At 43.2% G+C, this 18,619-nt stretch overlaps 1 protein-coding gene across 1 annotated transcript in view; it reads right to left on the bottom strand.

Moving 5' to 3' along the window:
* Nucleotides 1–703: 703 nt before the first annotated feature.
* PRDM14 (PR/SET domain 14) overlaps nucleotides 704–18,619 on the bottom strand; it is a 31,355-nt gene continuing 13,439 nt past the window's right edge. The window contains exons 6-8 of the mRNA XM_069621165.1: nucleotides 17,691–17,893; nucleotides 7,170–7,271; nucleotides 704–3,049 (exon numbers count right to left, since the gene is read on the bottom strand). Of these exons, the coding sequence (XP_069477266.1) occupies nucleotides 2,822–3,049; nucleotides 7,170–7,271; nucleotides 17,691–17,893 (533 nt within the window). The 3' untranslated portion in view covers nucleotides 704–2,821. The remainder of the gene's footprint in view (nucleotides 3,050–7,169; nucleotides 7,272–17,690; nucleotides 17,894–18,619) is intronic.

Consider the following 18,619-nt stretch of genomic DNA (forward strand, 5'->3'; position numbering starts at 1 on the left):
AGACAAAATAGTGTGCCGCTAAAGCAAGCAGACAGTTTTTACCTCATGTAACAGACAAAACCGAACAAGAAAGTGAAAGAGTGGCTGGAATAATGACTTCCATCATTTCCATTGGTGTTTAATTACCACAAACATGGTGTCCCTGCGGGATGCAGGTAGTTACCTGCTTCTATGAGAGACAGCGCCAGATAAATGGCACAGAGTTTGTCCCATAATTATAATTCTTCTTTTATAATGCGCTTAATACCAGGTACCTGTTTCTAAGCACAAGCCCGGGATTGGAACTTGTATTACTATGCGTGGTCTTGCTTCCAAGACAAACGTGTCGCCCCTGAGCTGTAACAGTTCCAAAGTGTATGATAAATATATATTTGAAGTCCCACTTTAAAAGGAACTTTGCAATCATTTAAAGTGGTGTTTTGCCACACTGGAACAAAGTGCTGAATCCTAAAGAAACCCAGTGACAGTTTCTATACCCCCCGCCCCATCATCCCCTGTAAAACATTAATGTTGAAAACAAAACCAGCCTATGCATTGTGCTGTAAAGTTAGAAATTAAAATGCACCCTCGAGTTCGTCCACTGGATTGAACAGTATGAACAATAACAACCCACTATAGTTAAACCCCCCCCCCCCTCCACATGGCTTTGCGAAATCAGTTAAACAAGAAAGACAAACTAGCTGGATATCACATAGAGGTCATTTTATTTTAGGGTCTCTGCAACTTGGCTCTGGTTCAGCACGTGCATTCACAGAAAGCACACATGAAGAGATGCATGCTAAATGGTCTGAGTACAAGAAACGCATACACCGCCAAAGTCACACACACGTTGCACCTTTAGTGATTGAGAGGTTTCAACTGCTTTTATAGAATAACCAATGGCAAAAAGAGCACACAACCACAAATCACCAACAGAAGCTAAGTAACACCCTTCAGTGATGCCTTCAATGCAGTTCTTTCGGAATGCGTCTGGTTTAGCATGGGTGGAATCCAATTGAATCCTGAAGTAGTCCCCCTTACTTAATCCAGGAGAAGAAAGGCAAGGGACCAATTAGACTGGATAGAAAAGTTAGGATCATGTGACAGCAAACAGTGCACAGTCACAATCCTTTTGACAATCATGGGGGTTGTTGGTTCCTAGTCGAGACCTTGCATCAGTCAGGATCCTACAGAATTTTCAAGCTTCGAGTAATGACAGTGTGCAGTTCGTCGCGGTCTACACAACTCATCTGTTAGCTTCCATGATCCTTAAGATTGGGGCTTTCCCTTTTCATTCCCGTTTCAAAATTGCAGCTGCACGATTGCGATGTGTGCCATTTGGAACTTGCTTGATATGGCCAGTCAGCATACCCGTCAAACAAATGCATGGTTTAACAAATCTTCCAGTTATTCAACTCACATTTGACTTGTGTTGTTGATACAACCCCTTAAATATCAGTGTTGGTAAATATAGGGATTCTATTCAGTACGGCTTGGGTCAATTTTAAGCTTCCAACGGAGCAAGGACACATGTGCAACAAAAGAAAAAAACCAGAGTTCCCTTGATAACTTGAAATCCACATCCTTCTGCCACGGAAGGTGCAACATACAGCATTACAAAACAAGTCACAATACAAAATAACCTTTTGGAAACGACCACTTTTGTGCAACAATACATATAAACAGTAGTGCAAATCAAAGAGTACAAACATGTAGCAATGGGGACATCAAAAACATAAGAGTACTATGGCGCAAAAGGGTTGCACAGCGGCCGTTTACTGAAACTTGCCATCATCGGCGGGATGGGATGGATATTTCCTGCTGTCGCCATTTTTATTTCACAGGTGCTCTCTCCATTTTGGATAGCGGTATCACCATATTTTTATACCAAATATCTTTTCCAGGAGTTGGGATTAAAGTTTGGACATGTGTCTACATGGTCATACGATACAATGAAAATAAAATGGATGGCATTGGTGGGCAGTAAATAAACAGCCCCTACACTCTAACTGGAAGAATAGAAATAAAGTGCACATACCTCTGGAAGGCAATAGGAGTCGCGACTAGTGATTGCGACTCACAAAAACAGAAAACACACAAAAAACAAAATGTCAGAATTGCAGAATTTGGAACTCTGAAATGGTTTCCCGCTAAGGGAACCCACATATTTTTAAAACTTTTTTTTTAAAATAAAGGCTTCTGTTCGGGTTGGGATGCCAGCACCCCGCCCTCCCATTTAATTATAAAGCCTAGAGCTCACCGCCTACGACTTCACCCTTGCACCCCATTCAGTCACTCGAAGAGAGGGCCAATTATAGACTCCCAAGGTAGCCTCCCCTTTTGGGGACAGCTTGATAACATCACACACCCCACATCATCTTACAAAACGCTGTTTATGAAACAGACCTACAGCTGCAAGGGTTTAAAGCGGATACCACCTCTTAGGCCATGGATACTCTCTCCTAAAACAACTGAATCACGCAAAGGGGAGGTGGGGGGTATGGCGGTTTCTAATTTGTTTGAACCAGTTTTCCTATTAAAAAAGAAACTTTGACTTGCCTACAAAAGACATTTACATTTTAAAAATGTATAAGGCATGTGTAAAGGAATCAAATCTATGGTTAACACTGAGTGAATTTCTCAGGAGAGAAAATGTCTCAATACGCAACATCAGATCGATTTAAAACAATGGTCAGAAAAAGTCAGTTTTGAAAAATCCACAAAACATTAGCAGCACTTAAATAATTACAACAACATACATAGAAGGGACATCAATTTCATAAATATACCCCAAAAAGATTGGTATGTCAAAGTCCACTTGCTGGCAGAGGCACACGGCTGGCTAGAGACCAGCGTGGAATTGCATGTGATATCGCAGCTCTTCCAAGGTCAAAAAGTGCTTTCCGCACACTGTGCACATGCAACCTTTGTCCTTGTTGTGTGTGCGCCTGACATGGCTGTCATGGGCCGCATGCGAGGCGAAGGCTTTGCCACAGTGCTTGCATTTGAAGGGCTTCTCGCCCGAATGTTGACGAATGTGCGTTCGCAGGATACTCGATGCAGTAAACGCCTTGAGCAAAAACAAACAAAAACAGGACATTTAAAAACACGTGCATCACACGATTGCCAAAATGTCAAAATTCAAGAAGCTATTTAGTGTGAAAAAGAGAACCTTTTTATGAAGCACTCAAGAAGAATGTCAAACTGAGATTGCAACTTGTTCGAGAAAAGCAGCCAAATGCGGATTGCTGGACTCGCTGTGACGGGACTACTTGGTTAGATAGATGGAGCCGTTTGGGGCTGTACTAGGGCTGCTGCCAGGCATTGGTGTTGCACATCCTTCTCTATAACTAGGTTGACCGAAATACAAAACAGCTGTGCCGCCCATACACCATTCTCACTTTGAGATTATGAAAAAGGGTTTCCGACTTTGGAAATCGGAGGGGTTAAACATGTGATGTACAAGTAGCTCCAATGACATAACAATGCAATAATGTTGTACGGACAAGATCTATTCAGTCCAATTTGATGGCGCAGATAAAGCTTGAAGAACTTATATTAGTACCCTTGCAAGGTTGAGCGACCAGTGATTGCAGACTTTATCTTCATTGACATGCGTACATTCAAATTTGCTGCCATCACCACCACCCTTCAGGCTCCTACCAGTATTCATGGTGCAGTTAACTGCTGCCTGGTCTCTTCCTGCCCCTGTTCCCTTCCTCCATACTGCAGCACCTGCATCTGCTTCCCAGACACATTTCCTCTGCTCTCTCCTCATGACACATCACAACCCGGGAGTAGTTCTTTCTGTGGTTGACAGACGCCACCCACCCACAGGCTCGGACTGGCCTATAGGGCAACAGGGCAATGCCCAAACCCAAAACGCAACAATCTAGTGTGGGCCAGTTTTTTTGTCAAAATGGGCCACTATTGGGAAAATATGGGCCCGTTTGTTGACCTACTTCACTATGTGGCTAGTAGTTTTCACGATTGTTGCTCAATAAATATTCTTTAAAATTGCACAATTTGCATTGCAGTTGATCAAAAAAACTCCCCCTTGGGTACTATTCAAACAGTATGTTATAAAAAAAGGAATCAATTGCCATTTGCAACTGTGGGCCACTTTTTCATTGGCACTCGAGACAATTTTATGCCCCATTCGGAATCTGCCCACCCATATCTAATTTCTATTTTTGGAGGGTGAACCCCCAACCATTCTTCACCCACACCCAGAAAATGAAAATCAAGGCCTCTGGGGCAGGCTTTACCATGTAGTAATGGCCCACCACCCCTGCTAATGCCATAGCTCTGCTCCAGCCGTTACCATGGGATGGTCTATCCCCATCAGCAACACCTTTGTAGTGTGATTAAAAGCGAGCATGCATTAGCTTTACATCCAGCCAGGTATGGAAGCAAATAGAGAGAAATATAGTGTGTGCAAGATAGACCTCAGAGGAAGCTTCCCAGTATAACAACAAAATCCTTGAGAGCGGACATCAGTTCTGAGACTTCTCTGTATCCAATGGCACAATCCTCTTAGATTTAGTATTGCCTTCAAATGTGCTCCATTGACAATCGAAGAACGTTTTGGCAATAAAAGATTGGTACAGTTTGGGCAGTTACACAGTTAGAAAGAGTCTCAGCTGAACAAGGGGTGCCAAGTAGTTAAATCACTGGGAAATCCTATTTGCAGCTAAAGGTCTAGATATTTATGAACGTATTGATTTGCGTTTCCCTATCATCCCCCATAAAGAACAACTTCACTTAAGGGCAGATTCTCTTGTGTCTGGAGCCTAAACTTGAATTCTGTGAAACAAGTTAAAAAAAAATGAAGGTACCTAGGCATGAGATATCTCATACAAAACACTGCAAAAGAAGTTATCACCCGTGACTCCATTATTGTTGCCTGCAAATATGGATATTTTTAGGTTACACTGCATGGGGGCTGTGATCACAGTGAAGCAGTTTTCCCCCGTGTCTCTTATTGCACCTGCATTTCAATTGGTTATTTTGATAAGTACTAAACATTGCCGGATTATACAAAAAAAAGTCCTCATACTTAAAGACATGGGGATGTTGCAGAAACAATCACTTCGACCATCTGGAAGTTTTTGAATCACGTCTGAAGTCAAAATACAACTGTTGATTTTGACGTCTTGCTGACAATGCCCATGACTAACCTTCATGCGTAGGACGTCCTTTCATCGCCATATATTTTAAAGCTTGGCATTTAAACGTGCACATTATAACGAAAATGTCCATCTAATTTTTTGGGGGTAGGGGTTGGGAAAGGGCAGATAAAAGTTTGGGTGGGTAGTGAATAGGTACAAATAGGTGGAGAAAGGGGGGAACCCCCCCCCTCCCCAAAAACAAAATGCATGGCTTAGGTCACTGGCTTTGGTGTTCAACTTGCTCCTACATATTTCATAGACCATCAAGGATGTGCCATTTGAGGCGACTCCGGCTTTCTGAAATCCAGTGCTAGTTTCCTGTTTTCTAAGCAAGCCCTCCATGGCAAAGCCAGCGGATGGTGGTGCAATTGGGTGCACCGACACCCAGTCCCATCTGAAGTAGCAAGCGTCTAATTACAGAGTTGCATCCCTTTGACAAACTGAATTTCCTAGTGCAGGGCCAGAAGCAGCAGGTGTGCATTCAATGTCTTGGGTGGCCTGCCAGGAAGGTTGTGGAACTTATAAAAGGATCACACAGCCAGTGTTCAGCCTCTTGCCTCCGCTACCTCTATGGCAACCAGCAACACCGGCCACCTAGTGGGTGCTGCAGGGCATGTACTTGCATTAACCCACATTGCATTGTTTTTGACTGAGTAATTGTAGTAATGAAAACTAACAATAATATTTAACTCTGACGCCTGTGTTGCTTACAGAAGGTGGACCGTCAAAAGCATGTTGAGATTAAGGTGGTTTTGGTGCTTGCACTGCAGTCTACTGCTTTATCCAGGGAAACCTTGGAAGTAGTTTGCCGATACGATTAACTAATTTGCCATCTTTACAGATATGGAACTTAATGGTGGTTAACTTCCAGCTCGCTTATACTCTGCATGAATAATTCATGGAGGCACCCAGGGGCTGGATTGCGGCAGTACCAGCAATACATTCTTATCCGGAGGAACCAATCAGCACTAGCTTGTTTTTAACAGCTAACATGCATGAACTTCAGTAACATGGCATATGCACCGCTGGAGATGAGCTCACCTCTGTTGGTAAAAGGCTACCTCAAAAGAAAGTGCTCATGTTTTACAGACAGGATATTGCCTTCTCCCTGCTCCCCTTTGCATTTGATGTTTTCCTACATGGAAGATGATTGTTTGAATGCAATTGATTGGCCAATTCATTTTTGTAAATACATAACAATGTACATTTTGAACCCAATTACAGCCACCGATGCATGGCATAGATTCCCCGGTCTCTGGCAAACCATATAATTTACTGTTGATGTAGAAGGTACCTACTGGGAACATGCTTGCTACGTGGAGCCTCAAGGAAAGGGGCAGAGGGCAGTGCTGGATTTGGGGCGGATTTTGCTTTATCTGGCAAAAAATGCCTCCACTGATGAACACCAAGTCCGTGTGCCATTGAATACTGTACCCACAACGTTTAAGTGTGTTCAGGGCCGTTTTAAATAGTGCCGAAGCAGTTATACCATAACCCGGGTTGTTAGGACTAGGGGTGAGCCAAGACCACGCAAAGGTACGATTACAATGCTTGTGAAATCGCTCATTAGGATTGTACACTGCAGGAAATATTAAAGACAGTGGATTAAGTTTAAACGGCGTGCACCTTTTATACTTTGCCAGCAACATTAGAGGAAATGCTCCTCCCCTGGGATATTCTGCAAAAGGCATGAGATTATTCTACTGAGATTCAAAAAAATGTCAACCAATACTCCTTGCAACTCTTTCTGTGGCTGGTTGAATCCCACAGTAAATGATTTCCGTTTCTAGCCCTGGGGAAGGGTAAGAGTGGGCAGATGGCTCACAGTCATGGGTCTTTTAGATCAGGCAGTTTACTTCGACCGGACAAAGTTAACAAACCCGGAAATTCAACATGGAACACAAATCATACAACATCCAACACTTGTGTAGGGACTAAAGACGTTTGCAATAACGATTGAGATGGTTGAAAGAATAAGGAGCAGAGGATCCAGACGCTAGGGCCCTCATTGGTCTTTACCTTGTTACAGTAGACACATTTGTATGGCCGCTCGCCGGAGTGCACCCGCATGTGCTTGTTCAGGCTGGAGGATTGAGAGAAGCTCTTTTCACAGACAGAGCACTGAGAAAAATAAGAGCAGAAGGTCCAGTCAACATATGCCCACCGGATAATTCAGAAGGAAACAACATCACATCACATCACAGTGAGAAAGCTTTATTCACCATTAAAACAGTTATACAAACAATTATTAAAACAGTCTGCGCAGTACATTTACTATAAACGTGAAAATGTGAAGCTGTAACAAAAAGTCCAATGCATAACTTCACAATTAATCAAAAATGAAACATTTTTTAAAGTGCAGTTATGTTATTGTAATTGTATCGCCAATGTTTGTTTAAATGCTAGCTTTCTGCAAGTACCTAAGGACCCTCCACTAGACCTAGGAACAGGAGACCGGGGAAGTATCCCTTGCTTGCTGATCAGGCCTAGTCTTATAAGTCTTCGAGCATGCAGGGCTTTTCAGAGAGCAGCGCATCTGGTACAATAGAGCGCAGGTTGCCCCTACCCGGCAGCTATGATCAGCAGATTTCATGTGCGGGTGTCCAGGTCTTACGCCGATCATACATATGCGGGATGGACATTTAAATGTCTTCTTATTAAGTAGCTATTTGGAGAGCGCAACCTCATGTTGAGTATATATGTGGGTGTTTCGAACGGATGTAAAATCACCAAGTCCCACCTCAACAAGGACTGCTCTGAAGCCTAGGTCCAGCCGTCCAGTCAACCCGACTAGAGCTTGTTTCAGTAATATGCCGCTGTTTGGAGCGCCAAAATGGATTTGGGGCAAGAGGGGTTAAAGAACAACTGAAAACCTATCTCCAGCCACCAAGGATTTCTATTCTTCAAAGGCTATGTGGGAATGTCTTAGTGGAGCAACCACAAGCGGATACTGTACAAGAAGTAGGTTGTCTTGGCAAAGAGGATTGATCTACTGAACCCCACATTCTGAGTGAAGTGCATAAACGGGTCCCACGAAGGGTGCTAGTGATTGCACAAAAGAACCTTCTTTGGTGCCACCTAGAGTTAGATCAATGTAGACCATTCCTTAGCAGGCAACTGCGCAGGACACATTTAAAAATATAAACATGTGATGGTTTCTGCAGATGCTCCACTGAGAAATTGTAGGGACTGGCAGGCTGGATTGTAACCACTGACTATGTTGAGATACATTTATACTGAACCAATCACCACCTTAGTGGTGGCATGGCGCCTAGCCATGCCTTGGTATCGGCATATTGTGGCCCCACCAGAATGTGTCCCGACCATAGTCTGTTCTTAGTAAGGAATAGATACGGGTAGAAAGACATTGAAGTAAAGATTAAAACATTTTTTTAAAAAAAGAGTCATCACATTGAAACGGGTTAGTTATGAGCAGTTTAATTGGGGGAGCAGAATGTGGAATGTTTGTTGGGGTGTGGATGCATGTATTTGCTTATTAAAACATTGTAAAAGTAACCATAATGAATGTATAGCTTTTGCGTGAGCGAAAATATCTAGGCCCGGACGTGGACGGTCCAAGAAGTAACTATTGTGTGGTTGCAATTTGGGCTTGAGATGTGCTCAAGCGGGCCATTGTATTGTGGAGCCTGTTCGCTCAATATTTAGTATAAAACCACTCCTGTAAATAGGGACGGGCGAGTTTTGCCGAGCAAGTTGACAAGATGCGTTGGTACCAAGATTTGGACGTCTCAAGAAGGGTGCTTTGGGAAACATGGAGTACAGTGTGAAGGGGTGCAAATGGGGGGGCGGGGAGAATTACTATCCCTCCTCGTACGCTCTAATAGCAGTGTGCGGTCTGAAGTCTAATGTGGTGCTATAGAATGCTAACACCAAAAACCTTTGGGTCATTACAGGGTTAAGCAGAGTAGTAAGCAGAATTTATAGAGATGCATGGATTTTTTAAAAAGCGTATTTTCTTAACACGTTACCCTCTACGCACCTCTTCTATTTGTACTAAGCTTCTACGATATAAAAAAAATACAGCCCAATACCCCAATAAAATGTCACTGGGTGACAGTCAACGCAGGGTGATGACCTAGCTTAAAAATCAATTTCCAAATCAACATCCACCCCTTCCATTTGGAGGTACTTTATTTATTGGTCTTACTGTCTGGCTGCTTTCAGTATCCCACAATCCCCAAGTTAAAAGGTTCCCGTCCCCTGTACACGGACGACGGTAGGCAACTGGACAGCACACTTCTCGCCACAAATTCTCATTGCTGAGCTTTTGAGGAGCAACAGTAAGAAGTCCTGTGTGCTGACATCCCCCGTCTCTGTAGTAGAGAATTGTGAAGGACTATTCAAAGCAAGACCTGCAGCATGCTGAAAGGAGCAGCAAGAGCGGAAAATGGCCCGTTGGGTTGTGGCAGTGGTGCGGGACATCGGCTGCACATCACCAGAAGTGTTGAGACCTTGTTGCACTTGAGAGCAGTACAGAATAAAAAGGGCACAGGAGTGGCACTCCCCCTTGGTTCCAAGCGCACTGGTGGGCACAGGAGATCATGACTACTAAAATTGTTTTTCCCCACCCATGCCTGTATTAAGATGTTATGATGGGTTGGGAGCTGGGCATTGTTTCGGACTCCAGGATATAAACAGATCATTTGGAAAGATAATGTTGCCACTCGTTGAGAAAAGGTGCTCAGTACATGGTGGAGCAGTCACCATTACCGTGCCGGTAGGTAAGCAGGGAGAATGGACCTAGAGGTTGCCCGTACACCATCAGTCTTCTGATGTAATCCCCCCCCCTCCCATGACCGTCAGGCACTCCCCCATGTCCAAGATTTGTATGCGTCTACTGCCAAATGATAACTGATTGATATGATATGGCATTTATAACGCGCCTATACACAAGTGTTTCAAGGCGCAACGAGAAAAGGGAGGGGGGAACAAGAAAAGACAGACAACGATCTTACTAGGCCAAGTGTCATTCAGATCGCGCAAGTGCGTGGGAGGGGGGAAAGGGAAAAGTGCAAGGGGGAGGGGAAGAGGGGAAGTGCAGTACATAGGATGGTAGAATAAGATAGTAACGGCCAGAAGGCGTCAAGTGCAGGGTAAAGATTTGCTTAGTTTGTGAGCAATATTATTTAATGTATTAATGATTTAATTGCAGCATTTTCTGTAATGAATATTGCCAAAGGCTTTCCAAAGATAATCTAGTTCCTCTTCTGTTCACCTTGGTGCCTGTGCGCCCATGGAAAAATCCTTCAAGGACTTGTGCACGGTGACGAGGACCAGTGGGCGGACAGGCCTGCCCTGTACCATCCCACTGGATTTTTTGCAGGGGCTCAGGATTGGAAAAGCAGAAATGGCTGAAGAATCATTCTGTGCCTCAATAGTAGGAAGAATAGTAGCGATCCCTAGTGGGCAATGGGGTCACACCTTGATCTGTACAAATAATCACAAGAAATGAGGCTGGGAGTTCTTAAAACTCACCCACGACACAAGACCTTGTGGAACAGTAGACAGCAGGTCGCATTTATGCATGGGATGCCATGCAGGAGCATAAGCAAAATGGGGTCTGCCATCTTGAATTGGGAATACGGCAGTGGCACATGAAGCACGCACAAGAATTGTCAGAATGAAAGTAACATTGAATGCTACTGCTGCAACAATCTTGCAAATTAAGCCTGTTAACTGGAAATTTGAGCTCCACTGACAAGAGAGCTTCTAAAAGGAAGCATTTACAGGACACAACTACTGTGGACAGATTGCTACTCTCCTCCCCCTCACAAGAGGAAAGGATAAGAGAAACAGAAAAGAAAGATTGCCAAAAGAAAGGTGAATGAGATAGTTAAGCAACCACTAAAAGAGGAATAAACACATACAAAAAGAAAGTTGAAAAATAATCTTCCTCTTAATAAAGATTTGCTACTTCCAATGGCTCGAGCTCCTCACAGGAAGATAGTCATCCCAGAGGTTAACACCTCTACAGGGATCCCCTAGCTAGAGTACCAGCACAGGTGGTGGAGGTGATGGGCGAGACTCTCCACTCAAGTGGCTCCAGTGACTTCATGAACCCAAAAGTGAGACAGTTTAGGGAGTCACAGAAGATCAAACATTAAACAGAAGATTTCGAAAGAGTGGGAGGATCCGAAGCGTATAACCATGGATTGCTTTATCTCCAAACTATATCCTCCAAGGGGAGAAGAGACAGCCATGCCAGAATCAGTGCAAATGGTCTCCACCCTGTCCAGTCTGGTCGGACTATCCACCATGGTGGCGGGGAAGTAGTGGGTGTTGGGTTACTTATGGTGGTGCCCATCTCTCAATACCTACCAACACTTATGCCTCCAATAGAGCTCTGCTGGTGCCGGGGGCAGCTTTGATAAGCTAACAAGGTTATTGAGAAGGGTAATTTTAAAGGACATTTGTACCGTGCACCATCACAAGAGTGGGAAGTGATCCACTGGCGCTCTGACTATGCACCTAGGATGGAAGACATGCAACAGCAAGCAGAGCTGGCTATAATCAGACCTAGCGTTCAATGGGGTAAGGGCATTGAACTGGCCATTGGGGCAATAATCTCAGGAAGAAGGCACTTGCATATAGAAAGGGACTGGCATTCTGAGGAGTTCTAGAAATTCATGGCATCAAGCTTGCCCTTGCAGTATGAGAACATTTGAACCTTCCTGCTCCAGATCCCCAAACAAACTATTGAAAGCAGACAAGCATGCCAATAAGCTCATGAAAAAGACAAATTCCCACAAGGCAAAGACAACTCTACTGGAACAGATTGCCAAGATACAAATCTCCAAAACTAGATTCAGATACAAGACAACAGAGGTTTCCCTCAAACCACTCAAAATATGTGTCACCACTGAAAAATCAGACATCATTCATCCGGGAAAGCCAGCTGAGGCTAGACTAAGACATTTCTACAATTTATTCTATCCCTCATCAGACCCAAGGGCCAATCGTGTGGCAAGAGGTTAAAAAAATAAATGTAATCTACCCTCCCATCATAAAGTCTACATCGAGAGACAAGAATAAGGAGGAAAGTGCTCCATCAAAGAACTGCTGGGCAAGCAGGCAATCAGGTAAGTACTTAGTGAAAGAAAAGGCCAGGATTTCTATTTAATTGCATTCCTGATTCCCAATCATAGGCAAGTTGCAGCTGGTACTGGATTGGAAGAAACTCCACCAATACATTTCAAGCCATCTCTTCAAGATGAAAATCTAAAGCAGATAACTTTGGCAGCTGAACATTTGAGAAATGTCATTACTTGGTCTTTACTGCCATATCAAATTATTAAGAAATTACAAGCTAATGCTAGAAAAAAAAGCTCTGAAGAAGCATTCATTGAGGGTTTTACCTTGTCCAAGAGTGAGAACGCGATGGGCTGTTTTTTTTTATTATCAGTTTACTAGTAGGACAAACATTTTATTTAAAAACAAAAAATATGATTTATTTCTTGAAGAATTGTAATCGTGGGAACAAAGTTCCCATGGATATAGAAATCAAGAATTGTTAACTGTACAATATGTTGAATTTACTATGTAATCAAAATCATTGCAACATATTAAACTTACATTATTCAATTTTCACACAGATTAAGTACTTTCCTTATCAGGGTTTTAATAAAGAGTTTAGTCTTTAAATCCTTGAATGTCTACAGAAAATAATCCCATTTGTCTCAAGGACGTGTTACCTGCCAGCAATTTAACGCTAGGAAGCCTAATCGCACACTCTGGTCAAAAAATCTGCAGTGTCGAAGGCTTAAAGTCGGAAAAATACATGAGCAGTTCTTGGCACTCCCGTTTAGCCTCAGAACAGCCCTAGGAGTCTTTACCAAGGTCCTGGCTCCGATGAGGACATTCCAACTCCTCAAGAGCACACAAATATTTACATACTAATGATTGGTCGCTGAAGGCCACAACACCAGGAGAAGCTGTTGCCTTCCATCAAAAGGATGTGCTCATGGTTAATTCACGCAGGGATCCTGATCGAAAGCGACATCTTGTCAGGTCCCAACATTCATAGGGAATATAAAAGAAGGCAATTATGTGAAAGAGTGCGATTTGGCTACAAAGCTAGTGTTTCACTTAGCATGCAAGTAGAAGACATTGGATAGGACGGTGTCCATGTGCATATTTTTACTGCCATGAGCAAGGTTGCATTTATGACCACTAATCTTACATTCACAGGCATTTATCCTGCTGACTTCAGAACTGAAAGACACCGTTCAGTTGTGGGTGGACATGGCCAAATTAAGGAAAAGATTTTTGCTGGAGAAGTCCGTTCCAATGACACCACCACGGTGGGCAATTACGCAGGAAATATCTGCCCATCAATAAGTATGGAGGCCACACGAAGTGGAGACTTCTGCCAAATGAAGGTAGTTGGTGGCAATAGCCTGGGCTCTCTTACCCCATATAAAAAGGATCCTAGGGCACTCAGTAATGGTTGAGAACGGACAATACTACAGTCATCGCCTAGGTCAATGTGCAAGGATCGCCTAGGTCAATGTGCAAGGATTTACAAAGATAAGACTATTAGAACAGCTGGCTGGGCCCTTGGGAGAAGGGACAGAGTCTCGCCTAGATTCCCTCACAGCAGTGCAGAGAGAATAGACAACAGGGTGGATTTCCTTCATTTCAAAATGTGGCTCTATGCCCCTGGACTTTCTAGAAAATACCTGTGAGATTTTGGAGCCCTGTTCTGGATCTTTTTCCCTCTCTGGAAAATGCTCAACTGGTCAGTTTTTGCTCTAGGTTCCAGAGTAAAGGTGTCTGGAGAGTAGCTGCATTCACAGAACACTAGACAGCATGTCTTCTATATGCATGCATTTCCCCATATCCATGAATCACAACAGTACTGAAAAGCTCAAAATTAATAATAGTTGCTCCTTTCAGGCCCAGGAGATACTAGTTCTCCCCACTAGTGGAACTAGCAGTGGTCCCATAACTACAAAAACAAGGACATACAGTGCAGCTGGCATAAATCAATTTAGCCATCTTGGAGACCAGCACATACAATGGAAACATACCAGAACTGTGACTAGCAAATGCTGATTGCGCATTTACTGTGCAGTCAGCATTTTCAAAAATTCTGACTCCCATTATTGCAACCAAGCAGAGCGGTGGTGTCCCCCGCAAGCCTTAGTCGATATAATGGGAGTTGGGGGTGTGCCCCGCTTACCACTATGGTAAGCGAGGACAAAAAAGTTTAAAAATAAAAAAGAATTATTAATTATAATACAGGACCCTGTGGCATCAGCTCCGACCCACGTAAGTGGGAGGAATTGACACAGCAGGGAGTCAGCAACGCACACAGAGGTGTCTCGCCGTAAAGGTAAGTGGGTGGGGTGGATACAGGAATGCGGGCAAAGTGACATATCATTGCACCACAATGGAGTTGACATTTTCATCGTCTACATTACATGCGGCGCAATGATCACAGATCCCATCGAATTACTATAATATGCATTGAAGGACCTTCTTGGCTTTGTGAAGGAAGAATATGCAAGTCTCTGGCTGGGATATACTTGCCTATATTACAATTTTTAGAGGACATTTCATATCATCCTGGCAACATCCACGTGTAGGGCCCAGTGGTTAGTGGTGAAGGATACCAGGGATTCCTGGAGGGGCAACACAGAAGGCATTGGTGGACAGACAAGTGAAAAGTTTCTGACTCAACCAATGGATCATCCAGGGGCTATGTGCTCTGTGATCTTCCATTATTGCTGAAGGCATTGCAGGGGCCTCCCTTAAACCCTTACTCTCCATCGATTTAAAATATCTCATCCTACAAAATGATATTTCTAGTGGCCATCATCTTAATCCTTAGATTGTAGGAAATCTCATCGTCTTACTGTGTAAGGAGCCATTTATAAAGCTATTTCCTAAAGCACTGACCCCAAGTGTGATCTTTTCCTTCTACTTAAAGTGGTTAAAAATCCCATCATCTTCATCTCAAAATACACTAACTTGGCAAATTCCTTGGAATACTTTAAATCATGTGCTGTGCAAGTTAGAGTTTGCAGAGTATTACATTAAGCAGAGACAGTAAATGTGGTTTACCACAATGAGCCAGTCTTTTTTTCTTTGCCTGCTTAAGTAATAATGGGCAAACCCTAAAGTTTAAGCATCCCTCTAAACCCTTCCGCCAGCGCTTGTCCAAGAAACACAGCAGCTGCTATGCGGTCTCCCCATCTGGTACACTGCCTCCTCACAAATGGGACCACACTACCCATAGGATACAGATAGATGTTGTAATATCTATTCCTAAAACCAAATGTATACATTCACTAATTGATATATAAAATAGGAGTTGGCAATAGTACCTTTGTAGTTGTGTCTAAATTGAACTTGCCAGAAAGGAGCACTTTTTCCAGATGCTTCCAAGTTGGCATTATTAGATGAACGTTCACCCAAAGGTCTCAAAAAATATTCACCCAAATGGACAAGTGGTAAAGATGTGTTATCAAAAAAGAAAATATTGGCGGTACAGCAATACGGGGGTGGGGGGGTCAGATCATGACCCAGCATAGGACTCTTGTTAATTCATGAAACAGAGTTTAAAGTAAAGTCAAATGGATGGATAAAAAAAACACATTATTTTAAAATAACGGGTTAAAACGTGTCTTGATCTCAATGAAAAGTACAAAGCAAAACATAGCTTTGATTGTGTTCTGACTCAGATTAAAGTATGCACACAAAAAGAAATGGCTCAAAATCATGCTTACCAAAAAGTGTATCTTTCAACCGCGAGGTAATACAATCACCCAAGCACCAACACTCACCATGCTCATTCTTTTTTTCCAAATTTATCAAAAACATATTTATTTTCCAATTTCTTTTCCAGTTTGTGTATGGATTATTTGTTCATTTCTAACATATATACTCAAGTAAGAGTCAATGTAATGTTACTTATGAATAGTTCGTTTTGATGTGTTCAATAATTTTGACATTCACTTCCAGATGTTTTTAATCAAACGTCTTTCAAACAATCTGCAACTTGGCTGAATTATCTTCACAAAAAGGCATGTTGGTTCACTTCTTTCAAATACATGATCTCATTTCAAATCTGAGACTAGATTATCTGCTTTGGTGCATGTGTACAGTAATCTGAAAATGCCCAGGTCCATGTGAAAAAAGCCATCCATGCATGACCATTTTTCCCCTTTGGAATTATGAAAGGTGTGCTACATTTAAAAAATGTAAAAAAAGCAAAGCTACAAGTCGGAGACTTCCAAGAAAAAAAAATTGCCCGGGTGGGTTTATCACTCAGGGAACTGTGGGGACGGATGGTCCATAATGGGGTGATGGGGTATCAACCTACCGCTCGCTATGGATGAGGCAAATCAGCACACTGAAATCACCAAGTTTTCTAGGGGCTGCAGCAATCAGCTAGGAGAGTGCCCCTGGGCTGGCTTTAGCCAAAGGAAAACTAGGTTTACAGTACCCGAGCACGCATTGCCAATGGCCCATGCAAGGGTAGGGACGTTTTCCTTCCCCAACTTTGCATGGCCCATTGGGGTGCTACAGACTTGAATGTGCCTAGGGGTGCTCTTACGCCTTACCACACAGTCAGGGGTGGTATGGAGGAGTGCTTCAGCTCCACTGTGCAAGCCCTCAAGTACCAAAAAGCTCTCTCCGCTTCCAGGTTCCCGTTTTGGGCTGTGCGGGATCTGGGGGGCCATCAAGGCAGGTGGAGACTAGACAGGGGCTGCAGGTAAGGGAAAAGAAACGTATGTGCATGCGTGTATGTGTGTGGGAGTGAGGGTTTACATCTGTAAGTGTTTGCGTGTAGGATTGCCATATGCGTGCGTGTATGATGAACGTGGTGCATGTGAATGAGTGCGATTTCTTGAATAAATGCGTGTGTGTCTGGCATAGGCGGACATGAAGGGTAAAGCAAACATGGTATTACGTGGCTAGGCTGGCCTATATTGGTGAAGCCAGTCTGGGAATATTTCTTACGGTGGCATGGCATTTTTACTAACAAAGACAACTGCAGTATTCATATACGGTAATACTGGCATATATCGGTGCAGCCTGCAAGACATTTTTTATACTGGCTTATATTGTGGGCAAATGCATCATGAAGATGTGTTGGAAAATTAACCTGGATTTTTTTCATGTTTCACCCTACAAAACCCATTTTCACGTATTATTTTTAAAAATATTATGGGGATGAGTGGGTTAAAATGGCTAGCCTTCTGCAGCTTTACAAACTTCAATCCCTTGGGTGCACCGTACCCTAATAGAACTCGGCTCACTCATGTGCATTTAACCGCTTACCGCTTGTAATAAATACAAAGTAAAGAATAGCTTTTCAGAACCAACACAAAGATACCTGCAGAGGGTAATCGTGACATTTTTTGAAGGCTTCTTTGTCGAACAAGTCCATAAAAAGGTATACATTTTCATTTTTTAAACTGAATATATACTCCCGAAGCGTCAATACACAAAGTATTTATTCCAAAAAGAGAAACGTCTGAAAACCAATCTCTGCCATAAAAGGGCGCTTACTTTATGGGGACGGTGTTTCTCGTGCACGTGCAGGACGTGGATGCGCAGCCGGTCCCTTTTCTCGAAGGATCGGTTGCAGAGGGTGCACGGGAACTTCCGGTCGCCTTGGTCCACGCAGCGGGTGTACTTGAGGTGTTTGTCCCTGTAGTACTTGTAGGCGAACACTTTGCCGCACCTCTCGCATGTGAAGCCCTCTCCGGACTCTAAAGGCACACAAACACAACATGAGATGGACTCTGGCGAGAGCAGGCGTTCGAATAATTGAGCTGCGCAAATTAAAGACGTCAAATAGCGCCCACACGTACCATTCCAACGATTAACAAAATAACAGCAGCGTTATAATGGACAACAAATGCCGTCTTAACAACGGAGTTCAAATACCAACCAAGCGCTCGTGAAAAGAAAGGCGTAGTGTAAACATCTGTTGAAACACGCCTGTTATAGCTTTAAGAGTCCGACATGAAGCGCTACATGAAACAAACAATAAAACAAAGCTCCACGTAGATAATAAAAAATTAGGCGAAACAATCATGCGATTGTCCAACAAACCTAGAGAAAGGGCCATGAAGTGGGTCTTAATTCTCCGTTGGGACACACGCGTTTAAAACAAGCGTGACAAGTAGGGAAAAAATGCACGGAAACACACAGCGACAAAGGTGTACTACAAAACACGTTGGTGTGCTAACACTGACCTCAGTCCGACAGAGCTGAGTAAGATGCAAACACATTCAGAATGTCAAAACGATATCCGGGTAAAAAGCCTGGCCCTTTGGGCTTCCGTTTCCTTAGTGGGAGGGCATTGTGGCGTATCGCCATGTTTCGATGTTTACGATGCTGCTATTGCAACATTCATTAGAACTTGGTTTTGTTTTAGGTTTAAAACCATCTGTGCGCGACCTTTTCTTGCCACCGTAATTCGCGGTCCCAGA

This window comes from Ambystoma mexicanum, chromosome 5q, assembly GCF_040938575.1.
Source record: "Ambystoma mexicanum isolate Mex_15411 chromosome 5q, UKY_AmexF1_1, whole genome shotgun sequence".
Taxonomy (NCBI): domain Eukaryota; kingdom Metazoa; phylum Chordata; class Amphibia; order Caudata; family Ambystomatidae; genus Ambystoma; species Ambystoma mexicanum.